Source organism: Apium graveolens, chromosome 11 (genome assembly GCF_009905375.1).
Source record: "Apium graveolens cultivar Ventura chromosome 11, ASM990537v1, whole genome shotgun sequence".
Taxonomy (NCBI): domain Eukaryota; kingdom Viridiplantae; phylum Streptophyta; class Magnoliopsida; order Apiales; family Apiaceae; genus Apium; species Apium graveolens.
The window spans coordinates 197,088,264-197,100,811 of NC_133657.1; the positions used below are offsets into that span (position 1 = coordinate 197,088,264).

The following is a 12,548-nucleotide window of genomic DNA, read 5'->3' on the forward strand; positions in this document are numbered from 1 at the left end:
TTCATCTCCTACTCACCTCTACTTCTAAAAATTATCGACAACACTTCATCAATGCATTTATATTTCAACTAGATTCCACATATCCAATTTTCTTTCATCTTTTTTCAAATTATCTTCCTCTCGATCTTTTCAATAGTTTAAAATTTACTATTTAGCATATATCTCATTTGTTGCATCTGTTGAGTGAATTAATGGCTTCTACAAGTTCTCAAATTCCATCTTCTTCTGCTTCATTTTCAACTTCACCTCCCACTAGTTGGGACATTTTCTTGAGCTTCTGTGGAAAGGATACTCGATATAACTTCACCAGTCATTTGTACTCTGCCCTGGATCGCAATGGTCTTCGAATATTCAGGGATGATCCTGAGCTACATAACGGAGATGTAATATCTGATGCACTGCGCCAAGCTATTCACGAATCCAAGACTTACATTATTGTCCTCTCTACAAATTATGCTTCGTCAACTTGGTGCCTTGATGAACTGGTAGAGATCTTCGGTTGTCACAATACAATGAAGACGTGTGTTATTCCTGTTTTTTACAATATTGAACCGTCCATTGTGCGACATCAAACTGGGAGTTTTGAGAAAGCCTTTAAGAAACATGAACTTCGCTTTGCGGATGAAAGAGTCAACAATTGGCGCCATGTACTAACAGAAGTTGCCAACATTTCAGGACAACATATACATGAGAAAAGGTAATTCAAACATATAATCTACACTCACGCGAATTAGGTTTGTTCTACTCTTCCATTAGTATATTAGTAACATGTAACCGTGCTATGCACGGATTGCTTTTAATTTAATAATATATTTAATTTTAAATAATTTATATTGTAATATATTTTTTCAATAGTTCGAAAAAAAATGAAGAATACAATTACTCATAATAATATATATCTGAATATAATATAATATGTCGTGATTGAAAATAAATAATATAATATAAGATATTGTTGACCTACTCGAAACCTGTAGAAATTATTTTTAGAAGATAGGGAATATACAAATGAAGAATATTAAAACTTAAATATAATATGTTGTTGAGGGGTATTTGAATCTTGAAGCCTATGAGAGAAGAATATATATTAATATAATAAATAATAATTTATTATTACATCTAACGATGCTCATTTATCTGAATTATGATATAACGGATGTTATCTACCGTACCAAATAAGTGACAAACAACCAAATAGATGGTGTTCTGCTTATAATAGCATAGTATAGATGTATGCAGTATGCTTATGACGCAGTGATTTGTGAGTTATTTCTTTTTATTCAAAACTAGTTACTATGAATTAATAATTAACTATAGGATATCACATGCGAAAGATATCACATGCGAAACAACTCAGAACAAAATCAAATCTATATATAAAACCTAAATATTAAAAGTTGATAGTCCATCCATCCTAAATTGACCAAAACATACGTGTATGATATACTGGGGCCAATGCATTTTTTCAAAAAAAATCACACGCTTTCACGAAATCAGCCCCTGAATTGGTCGTTCTCAAAACTCAAGCAGAATCCGTCACTCTAAAAATTCAAAATATTATAGGAAGATCCTTTACGCCAGCACTCTGACCCTTTGAAGAGCCCTTTTATAGATCGGATAGTAGACCATAGATGCTATTTGGGACATTAATTTACATTCGTGTTCATGATAAATTGTGAGAAATATTAAGGGTCGCATGAAGTCGAACAAGAAGAGGTCTACTAGAATCTCAAAGTCTTAATATATTAGAGAAAAACACTTTTCAAAATCCTATATTAATATTTTAACTCTCATAATATCCCTACACCCTACTCATGCTTGGGGAGGGACCATACAATGCATGTTTGGGTTCCCTTCATGACCATTATGAAATTATCAGAGTGTTTGGCAGAAAAAGCAAACATGCCTATCACCTATCCATAAGCCCCAACATTCCAAACGTCCTATTTCTATTAGAATTAATGAAAAAGTTCGTGTTTTTTATGTTTTTAATATATTTATTATATTTTATATTTCCTCTATTTTTAATATTTTTTGCTTGACTTCTATTTTATATATAATAGCTCAACATGGCTATAAAATTAGTGAAGAGTCTTTACATTCACATGCACATCTTCTTACCACTACACCAAATTGTTACATGTGTTTTTAATTATACACATGCGAGTGTCATACAGAATTGCAATTTATTTAAGTTTAAACATGATTACTGATTATGTTTAAAAAACATAATTATTGGAATATTTGTAGAATTAGTTTTAAAAAATTGAATTTAAGATATAAAGTTAAGCATAGTATATAAACAGATCATTACCTTATTTATTAAATAATTTTTAGTTTAAAAAATATGGCTCATACATTTTTAATATATATATATATATATATATATATATATTTAATAAAATAAATGAATTGTACATATAATTAATTTTTTTTAAAATATTGAAAATAGATACACTTATACATAAAGAATATATATATATATCACATATTTAGATAGGTTAGTGTCATAAATAATCAGTGTATTTCAGTTTATTTCGAATTCGAAATCAGAACATCACTCATTATGACTAAATGAACCAGTCGAAAATATAACGTCACTATCTAGATTTAAATTAAATTACGAGTCGGGAAAGAAAATCTTACCAATAAGGAAAAATTTTGTAATATCCTATGTCAATAAAAATTAATATTTTTGAGGTTTTTATTGAATCAAGTCAATTGATAATATGTATAAAAATTACTTTACTCATTTTCAAAAAAATATTCGAAATTTGACTACATGACCCGGCCGGTCGGAAATACATCGCTACTGTATAGGTTTAGTAAATTTAAATTATTTTGTAAAATCTCATATTAATAAAAATTAATTTTTTGAGGTCTTTTTCGACGATCAATTCAATTGATAATATGTTTCAAAATTATCAATTGACCGGTTGTAAATTATTGTTTTTAGGACTTTACCCAATATTTAAATATATTCGGAATTTATCAAATGTCACGAGATCCGTTAAAATTACAACGTCTACTAAATCGATTTATTTTTTAACGATTTACTTAAAAAAGAATTATGTTTATGAAATTATTCAACAAAGGTGAATTTATAAAAAATTGACCTAATGTCCTATTTTTTTATTATTTTTAGAAAAAAAATAAAATTACACAATCAAATAGTAAAAAATAGATTTTTCATTAACATGTTGTTTGAAAAATGATAAGGCATTTGATGTTTCTTCATCAAATATAGATTATTTATTGCATAATTTAATTAAAAATACATTTGTATTCAGATATTCGTGAAAGAGATCTTAAATTTTAAATTGTTTAATTTGATATGGTTGTTATAAATAATCTTATTCATGGAGTCTCTTTTTCTTTCTTAGAGTTCTCGAGTCCAAATCCTAACTTAGTATTACAATTTACAATCCAATCTAATGGTTCATGTTTAATTTTCTTACTGATTTAAAAACTAAAATAATAAACTCCAGGATATGAACGTGTATTATGGTGTTGTATCATTAATGTTAAACAAGTTGAACATGTACGTGTTCTACAACGTATCATTAATTATTGATGAATATATCATCAATAATTACAGTCAAAATAACATCAATTCACGTAATATAGAATATGTTCGTGCATTGCACGGGTTATAGAGCTAGTTTATTATAATATACACAAATTATCCCACTAATTATTGAATAATGACCCTTTCTATCACAATTTGAGAGTAAATGATCCAAAATATCACAAGATATGAAATTGGCCCTTACTATCACTAATTAAAGCAACTAAAAATTGTGTTTATCAACCGGTTGAAGAACTACTCTGTTTTGTTACTGGGCCTTGCGTTGGGCCTGCAGAAATTTAGAAATAACGCATTTTATAAATGTTCTTAGTTTGAAAATGCATCTTTTTATGCGTTTACACCATTAACGCATCTTTTAGATGCCTTTTAAAATTTTATTTTTTATTTTTATAAAATTTATTGTATATTCTAAAATTAATATAAACGTGAATACAAAAATGCGTTTTCAAGTGATAAAAAGGGCCATTTTCCGGATTGTGAAATTTTGGACTATTTTTCCTAAAATTGTGATAAAAATGGCCAACACCCCTAATTATTTCATTATTTCATTAAATCAAGAGCAGATAACACATTTGCTCATCTTGTATTAAGATGGAATGTCAATAGAGAAGAGTGTGTATGCTTAAATAATTGAGAAACTTGGGCTGATGTTGATTATCCTAATAAAAATATCTGCTTTGGTTGCAAAAAGTAAAAAAAAAAACAGGTTACCACCTATATGTCCTTCAGTAGCATATAACTAATCCAATTGACTTGTCTGCATTACAACATAAAAATTGCAATGTAGGTCTGAAGCTGATATTATCGATGAAATTGTTGCTGAGATTCTACTCGTATTGAACCCCGCGAATCTATCTGTTGCCAAATATCCAGTTGGGTTGGATTCTCAGGTCAAATGCATAACATCACTGTTGAGCAGTAACAAAGGTGTCATTAAGTTTGGTATATATGGTATGGGTGGAGTGGGCAAAACAACTCTTGCCAAGGCTCTTTATAATCAACTCTTGCATGAAGGAAGTTACACGGGTAGTTGCTTCCTCGCAAACGTTAGAGAGGTATCGGCATTGAAAGGCCTAAAATCTTTGCAACAAAAAATTGTTAAAGATGTTCTGAGAAGTAAGGAAAAATTTGAGGTTACCAGTGTTGAGGAAGGAACAAAGTTGATAAGAGCTACAATTTCTTCAAAAAAAGTTCTTATTGTTATTGATGATTTAGAGAACCATAAACAGTTAGAGTCATTGGTAGGACCATTTGCTTCCGGGAGTGTAATTGTTATAACCACAAGGGATGAGGAGATATTGGATAAAATTGAAGTGAAAGCCAGATATCGATACAGGGTTAATGAGTTGGATGATGCCGAGTCACTGGCATTATTTTTGTTAGAGTTTTCAAACTCTCCCGTATGAAATAAGATATGCAGCAGCAAGAAACAAATGCCCTCAAATCCTGGATTCAAGGTTGACAAATAAAAGAACAGCAGCTTGGTCAAAAATAAACAGCTTGGTGTAAAGAAGCCGTAATATCAAGACAAGAAATAAGAGGCAGGTATCAAAAGACAGCTTGATTGTTAGGAGCATACAACGTATATACATGCATGTAGCAGCTAAGTATGCTCACAATAATAAAGAAAGTCAACTGTGGTGTGCTGGACATAATAACAAGCAGCCTAATTTTAGTTGTTGGTGTAAAATCAAAAGGTGGTGAAACATGTGAACAAAAGAAACCACAGCAGCTCCTGGAATTAAGGTAGGCTATCTGTTGAATTCTGCAGATGCAAGGTTGGCCAGAAAACTAGGAAATAAATGAAATGTGATGTAAGGCATGATTTGTATTTTAGTTTAATGTATATAAATAGCTTGAGCTGCTGTGTTGTATGAGGAAGTAGTGAAAGAATTAGAAAGATTAAAAAATAGAGTTGAAGCTCTATTCTGTGTAATAGAAAAAGGCTGTAGCCTATGTTGTTGTTCCTGTAGTGAAATCAAAAGTTGTAGCTTTACATCCCTGTGTTTTGTTTTTCATTTGGACAAAAAGGCGTGAGTATACAATTTATTATTCCAGCTTGTGTAAGTATTTTATAAGCCCAAGCCCATTCCGTTTCCAACAAGTGGCATCAGAGCTAAGGTTCCGTTCGTGAAAAATGGCGACGATGGTGCAACCAAATATTCCAAAATTGACGAGTATAAATTACGGGAACTGGAGTATTCAAATGAAGGTATTACTCGGTTCTTACGATAATTGGGATATTGTCGAAAGCGGGTATGACGAGCCCACAGATGCAGCCGCTGAAGCAGCCCTGTCAATTGCTGAGAAGATGATTTTGAAAGAGACCCGGAAAAAAAGATAAAAAGGCGTTATATACAATTATTCAAGGAGTTGACGAATCAACCTTTGAAAAAATTTCAAATGCAAAAACAACAAAAGATGCGTGGGAGATTTTGCAGAAATCATTCCAAGGCGTGGAGAAAGTAAAAAAGGTGCGGCTCCAAGTTCTTCGTGGCGAGTTCGAAAATATTAAAATGAAGGCCTCAGAAAATATTGGTGAATATGTTACTCGTTTAAAAACAGTGACAAATGAGATGAAGAGAAATGGAGAAAGTCTCGATGATGTTCGGGTCATGGAAAAATTACTCCGTTCGTTGATGAGAAAATTTGATTACGTGGTTACTTCTATCGAGGAGTCAAAAGATTTGTCCACAATTTCCATTGATGAGCTAGTTGGTTCACTTCAAGCGCATGAGCAGCGGATGAACCAATATGATGATACAAGCCATTTAGAAAAGGCGTTGCAAAGTAAGGTGTCCATTGGTGAAAGTTCAAGCAGTAGCAGTTCTGGTCGTGGAAGAGGTGGCTTTAGAGGTGGCTACCGTGGTGGAAGAGGACGTGGAAGACAGTCCTTCAACAGAAGCCAGAACACTGAAGGTTATCGTCCATCTGGTCGTGGTCAAAATTTTAGAGGACGAGGACGAGGAGGATTTCAACGAGGTGACAAGTCTCAATTTCAGTGCTATAATTGTAATAAATTTGGCCATTTCAGTTATGAATGTAGATCACCGAAAGTGGAAGAAAGAAGTCATTTTGCAGCAGCAAAAGAAGACAAACATATTGGCACTGCTATGTTTCTCACTTATAATGGCAACGAGGAGAGCAAGAAAAATGTTTGGTATCTTGACTCTGGTGCAAGCAACCACATGACGGGCCATAAAGATTTATTTACGGAGATAGACGAGACCATCAGCGGAGAAGTTACGTTTGGTGATTCATCGAAGATTCCAGTCAAAGGTAAAGGTACAATTACGATTGTATTGAAGAATGGTGAGAAAAAGTTTATTAATGATGTTTACCATATACCTGCTTTGAAAAGTAACATCATCAGTCTTGGCCAACTTGTGGAGAAAGGACATTATATACAGATGCAGGATAATTCTCTTGTCATCAGGAATCGGGATCAAGAATTAATTGCAGATGTGGAGATGTCAAAGAATCGTTTGTTTACACTTGATATACAGACGAAGATGCAGAGGTGTTTGAAGACGGTCATTAAAAATGACTCGTGGTTATGGCATTTAAGATATGGTCATCTTGGTTTTTCTGGTTTAAAATTGTTGTCAAAGACAAAGATGGTGGACGGCTTGCCAGAAATCAATGAACCAGAAAATTTATGTGAAGCATGTGTTAAGGGGAAGCAACACAGACAAAGTTTTCCCGTTGGAAAATCATGGAGAGCCAGAAGGCCATTGGAGATTGTCCATACAGATATTGCTGGTCCATTTGATATTCCATCACTTGGAGGTAATAGGTATTACCTAACATTTATTGATGATTTTAGCAGAAAAAGTTGGGTGTATATCCTCAAAGAAAAAGCGGAGGCTCTTGATAAATTCAAGGAGTTCAAAGCTTTGGCAGAAAAACAAAGTGGTCATTATTTGAAGGTACTCCGATCAGACAGAGGAGGCGAGTATACTTCAAATTTATTTAAAAGCTTCTGCAGAGCACATGGAATCAATCATCAGTTGACAGCGGCATATACTCCTCAATAAATGGCGTTGCAGAAAGAAAGAATCGCACTATTCTTGACATGGCAAGGAGCATGGTCAAAGCAAAGCATATGCCGAGAACTTTCTGGGCTGAAGCCGTTCTATGTGCAGTTTATTTGTTGAATCGTTGTCCAACTAAAAGTGTCAGAAACAAAACTCCAAATGAAGCATGGAGTGGTAGCAAACCATCTGTTGGACATCTCAGAATTTTTGGGTGCATTGCATATGCACATGTTCCAGATTGTGTAAGTATTTTATTTGGACAAACAGGCGTGAGTATACAATTTATTATTCCAGCTTGTGTAAGTATTTTATAAGCCCAAGCCCATTCCGTTTCCAACAATTTTCTCAACATGCATTTGGAAATACTAAACCAGGCAACACTTTAATGGTATTGTCTAAAGACATTCTACTTTTTGCAGGAGGGCTCCCATTGGCTCTCGAGGTTTTTGGCTCGTACTTGTATAACAGATCTGTGGTTGGATGGAAAGTTTACATTGAGAACCTGCAGCGAATTCCCAATAGCAGTATCCAACAAAGACTTATAACTAGCTTGGAAGCCTTGGAATCAGATGATCCTATGCTGAAGAACATATTCCTTGACATTGCTTGTTTTTTCAATGAAATGAACAAAGAAAAGGTGGTTGAAATATTGGAAACTTATTATTCCTTTGCTGATTATAAAATTGATAATCTTAAGAAAAGATGTTTACTAACGATTAACAATAAAGATGAGTTGAGAATGCATGATCTGCTTCAGGATATCGGAAGGGAAATTGTGCGCAACAACTCCTCTAATGAACCTGGAAAGCATAGTAGACTCTATGTATCAAAAGAAATATGTGATGTGTTGAAGAAACACAAGGTAATTTCGTTCCTATATGTATATATTCAAAAACCGTGTCAGATGAATATCATAATTTCATGCGACTCAAAATTTGTCAACAACTTTTCTTGCAAATATGAATGTAATATTTTCTCATACAACGAAATCATGTGTCGTTGAAGCAGAAGGTAACCCTTCTCCTTCTATATTTTGTAGATTTAAATCTACATTTATGGTGATTAATTTTTCTTATTAATATTTTTGTGTTAGGGTACAGAAGCGATTGAAGGTATCATGCTTCACTATTTTGAATCCAAGGATCCAACTAAGGAAATATCGTTCTCTACCGAAGCATTCAGCAGAATGAGTAAATTAAGGTTTCTTCACCTAAAAGGCATTATTCTCACCGGAAACTTTGAACAGACACTTGAAGATTTGAGGTGGTTTTGTTGGGAACAGTGCCCTTTAACATGTTTACCTTCTGAATTTTGCCCTCAAGATCTTATTATTCTTAAGTTACCTCATAGCAAAATCACAGCACTGTGGGAGCTAAACATGGTAGGTACTTCAAGTTTTTTAGTATGTTTATTGAATTTATGAAGATTCAAACAAAATGTCAGATTTAATTTATCCTAATTGGACTTATTGTTACAGGTTTCACCTGTTTTTGAAAATTTAAAGACTCTAGACATGTCGTTTTCTCAAGATCTAGTTACAACTCCAGACTTCTCTAAACTACCTTGCCTTACTACTTTAATTCTTGATGGTTGTGAAAGCTTGGAGGATGTCCATATATCAATTGGAAGTTTGCCAAGACTTGTTTTCCTAGATTTGACGTTTTGTGTGAAGCTAAGAATTCTTCCGGACACCATTTGCAACTTGAGAGCACTAAAAAGTCTACGCATTGATAACTGCAGCAGCCTCAAAGCATTGCCAAAGGAATTGGGGAACATTGGATCCCTAACACAGATCAGTGCGTGGCAAGTAAATGTTGGGGGACTACCAGATTCGCTTGGACGACTTAGTAAGCTTGTCAGGCTGTCATTAGCCTTTAGCAGTAACATAAAATCTCTTCCAAACGCCATTTGCAACTTGAGAACGTTGGAAGTTCTAGATATTACTTGTTGTCATCGGTTGTCAGCATTGCCTAAAGAAATTGGGAACGTAAAATCCCTAAGAAAGCTTTATGCGCCCAGAATAGATGTCTTGAAACTACCGGATTCACTTGGAAGTCTTGATAAGCTGGTTGTGTTGACGTTAAACAATAACTACAAACTTAAAACTCTTCCGGACACCATTGGCAACTTGACATCATTGAAGTTCTAGATATTTCTCAATGCACAGAACTAGAAATATTACCAGAGCAATTGTGGCAGCTGACAAGGTTGAAGAAGCTAGATGCAAGTGTTACAACTCGATTGAAAAAACTCCCTGCCATAGAATCAAGACAGATTGTATTTGTTATCAATCTTGTACGATAAAGACATTGTTATATATATATATATTGAATATATAACTACTTCACAAAAACATTGTTAATTCTTAAATCACATAAGCATATGAGAATTAACAATTAAATTAGGAGAAGGGTTTGAGAAAACAAACAGAGATTGGATTTAATCTCGAGTCTAGAAAACTGTCTCCTTAAAGCAGTTTCGCCCCGCACCATCCGTGTTTAGCGACCTGCTTCCCAGGATAAAACGAGATACTAGTATAATCGATAGATCGAATATACTCTCAGCGAACTTGAACTGAGCCCGAGAACTATCACCGGAATATTGGAAAAATTTAATACTAAAGAGACCGAGAATGAAAGAGATGACTCTTATTTCCTTGACTTAATAAAACTGGTGCCCTAAGACTCTATTTATAAAGAGAGGCTTGAAAGGACTTGTTTTTCTTTTCGATGTGGTACATGGTATTTATAAGAAAAACTAAGGAATAGGTTTGTGCTACTCTCGATGTGGTACAAAACCACTTTTCATATTAAAAGGTAAAACTTTGGAACATCAGTTCTCATTCACCTTTTACTCATTTTGAGCGTGTTAATATGCGTTGGAATCCCCTCGAAGAGAAGAATACGTTCCAATAAATACACACCACTAACACATAATGTGTCTCACTCATATAGAGTCTCAAAATGATTCACAACTTAGTCTAAAATACTAAGTTTGTCCAACAATCCCCCACAAATGAGATTGATGGTCCAGTAGCACGCACCACATAGACACCACATAGACAGACAGACGCGGAGCTTGACATGGTGATAGTTCCGGCGGTCGGATATAGCATACGATAGGTAGAGAATGCTCCTTGAACCTTCGCTCGAATAAGTATATCGACTTTACTGGTAGACAGTATGACGCGATGTCCTTGAACTGTTCGACCGTTTGTGTAAACGATGACATACTCATCACTATATCTTTCCTGACTCATTCAGTTCTCATGATTATGTCCATTTTGGCCCTGGAACATCGTCCTGGTTCTGCAAGAGTTTCTAAAGAATTGTGCCTCGCAATTCTCCTTTGAAGCGGCCATACTTCTCTCTTACATAGGTGATCTTTATCTTATAGAGTAACCCGCGTTTACTTAACCGAATATTATGTATTCAAACTTGAAATCCCTGTATTCGTCAAAGATCATTAAAAGCATAAAGCTTAGCCTCGTACCTTACGGGTCTCACTGTTTCATCATCATAGAAATAGGCCAGGGGTTACCCCCACAGTGATTTGGTCATCATGATTTAGTTGTCCCATTGAACCAAGTTCTTGGGATCTCCAGTCAGCAAGGTTGGGTGTCCACCATGACGCCGTTAAGCAATAGGCAAGGCCCATTCCTCTCAATGATTTGACAACTATCTCTCGGTCTAACTAGATTCCCTTGACTTAAACAGATTCGCTCAGTTTACCCATCTGGTTAGTGGATCCAAACATTATCATTTAACTTTATATAGTCAATCATGATAATTCTCGTTGAGAATAGTTGTTTAATGGTATTATGTCCTCATCATAGATGTGAGACATACCATTTCATACACAATAATGTGATCTCCCAATTTGCATATTGATTACACGATATATGCATATTGAAGACACATTTTCCTTGTCATTTAGGAATATCCTTACAAAGTGGCTACTCGGCCTTTTAACTGCATTTATTTTATGCACCAGACTCGTATTCCATCATGAATCGAGCTAAGTTTAGGATTTCCATGACACGACTGCTAAGTGTGAAATGTATTCTCGAATGACTTTTAAGTTCTTAAAGTCAAATATCTAATTTACATACTATATTCACATAGTACAATTAGATATCTTTCGTATTGAAGTCCAAGCTCACGAGCACATATCATACACCTTAAATCTCATTGCAATCACTTCCAAGTGACCAATTTCCATTGTACTCGTGCATCTACCCAGTTTACCAACTGTGTAGCCTATGTCTAATTTTGTACAATTTTAAAAAGTACAACAGACTTGCAATCCTTCTTGAGAGATCCTTGTTCATCTACGCTTGGATATATATAAATCCATTCCAGCTATGACAACTTTAGCTTCGTTGACCTCTTCAAAATTCACATCACCAACATGTGACATGTATCATCTAAAACTTTTAAAGTCACGAAGATTGTAATCTTCAAATCAAAACTTTTCAATCTCATCAAGATTTTCAGAGATGATCCTCTTGTCATTACTTCTCGTAATGATCAGATCACTCACATGCAATCAATTATGACTTGCATATCATGTGTAAATAACACATGCACACTTGTCAATTCTCTGATTTTGAATCAGTTTGACATCTCATATTGACATATTTCATATTTATGAAATAACTTTACTAGTTATTACTTAAGGCTTCACTTGTTATTGATATTACCAGCTTTTAGCGTCCCAAAAAACCAGCAATTTCAGTTTGCATCATTACCGAGTTTAAGCGTCCTTAAACTGGCAATCCTTATTCACATAGCAACCAATATTGAGCGTCCTCAAAATGGCAACCATGTCATTTATTTGAAGCCATTGCTTATCATAGAAATATCAAATTTAATATGCCATTATTTCGTGTCAATGTTGTTTCACTCAACATGATCACCGAA

At 34.1% G+C, this 12,548-nt stretch overlaps 2 protein-coding genes across 2 annotated transcripts; both read left to right on the top strand.

Moving 5' to 3' along the window:
* Positions 1-5,530, top strand: LOC141698462 (TMV resistance protein N-like). The gene is made up of 2 exons (XM_074503160.1): positions 1-697; positions 4,377-5,530. Exons 1-2 carry the CDS (start codon positions 192-194, stop codon positions 4,993-4,995), a joined length of 1,125 nt encoding a protein of 374 aa, XP_074359261.1. The 5' UTR covers positions 1-191; the 3' UTR covers positions 4,996-5,530.
* Positions 5,531-8,723: 3,193 nt separating this feature from the next.
* LOC141696707 (uncharacterized) lies at positions 8,724-9,928 on the top strand. The gene is made up of 2 exons (XM_074500825.1): positions 8,724-9,007; positions 9,104-9,928. The coding sequence occupies exons 1-2, from the start codon at positions 8,744-8,746 to the stop codon at positions 9,773-9,775; spliced, it is 936 nt and encodes a 311-aa protein (XP_074356926.1). The 5' UTR covers positions 8,724-8,743; the 3' UTR covers positions 9,776-9,928.
* The last annotated feature ends 2,620 nt before the right edge of the window (positions 9,929-12,548 follow it).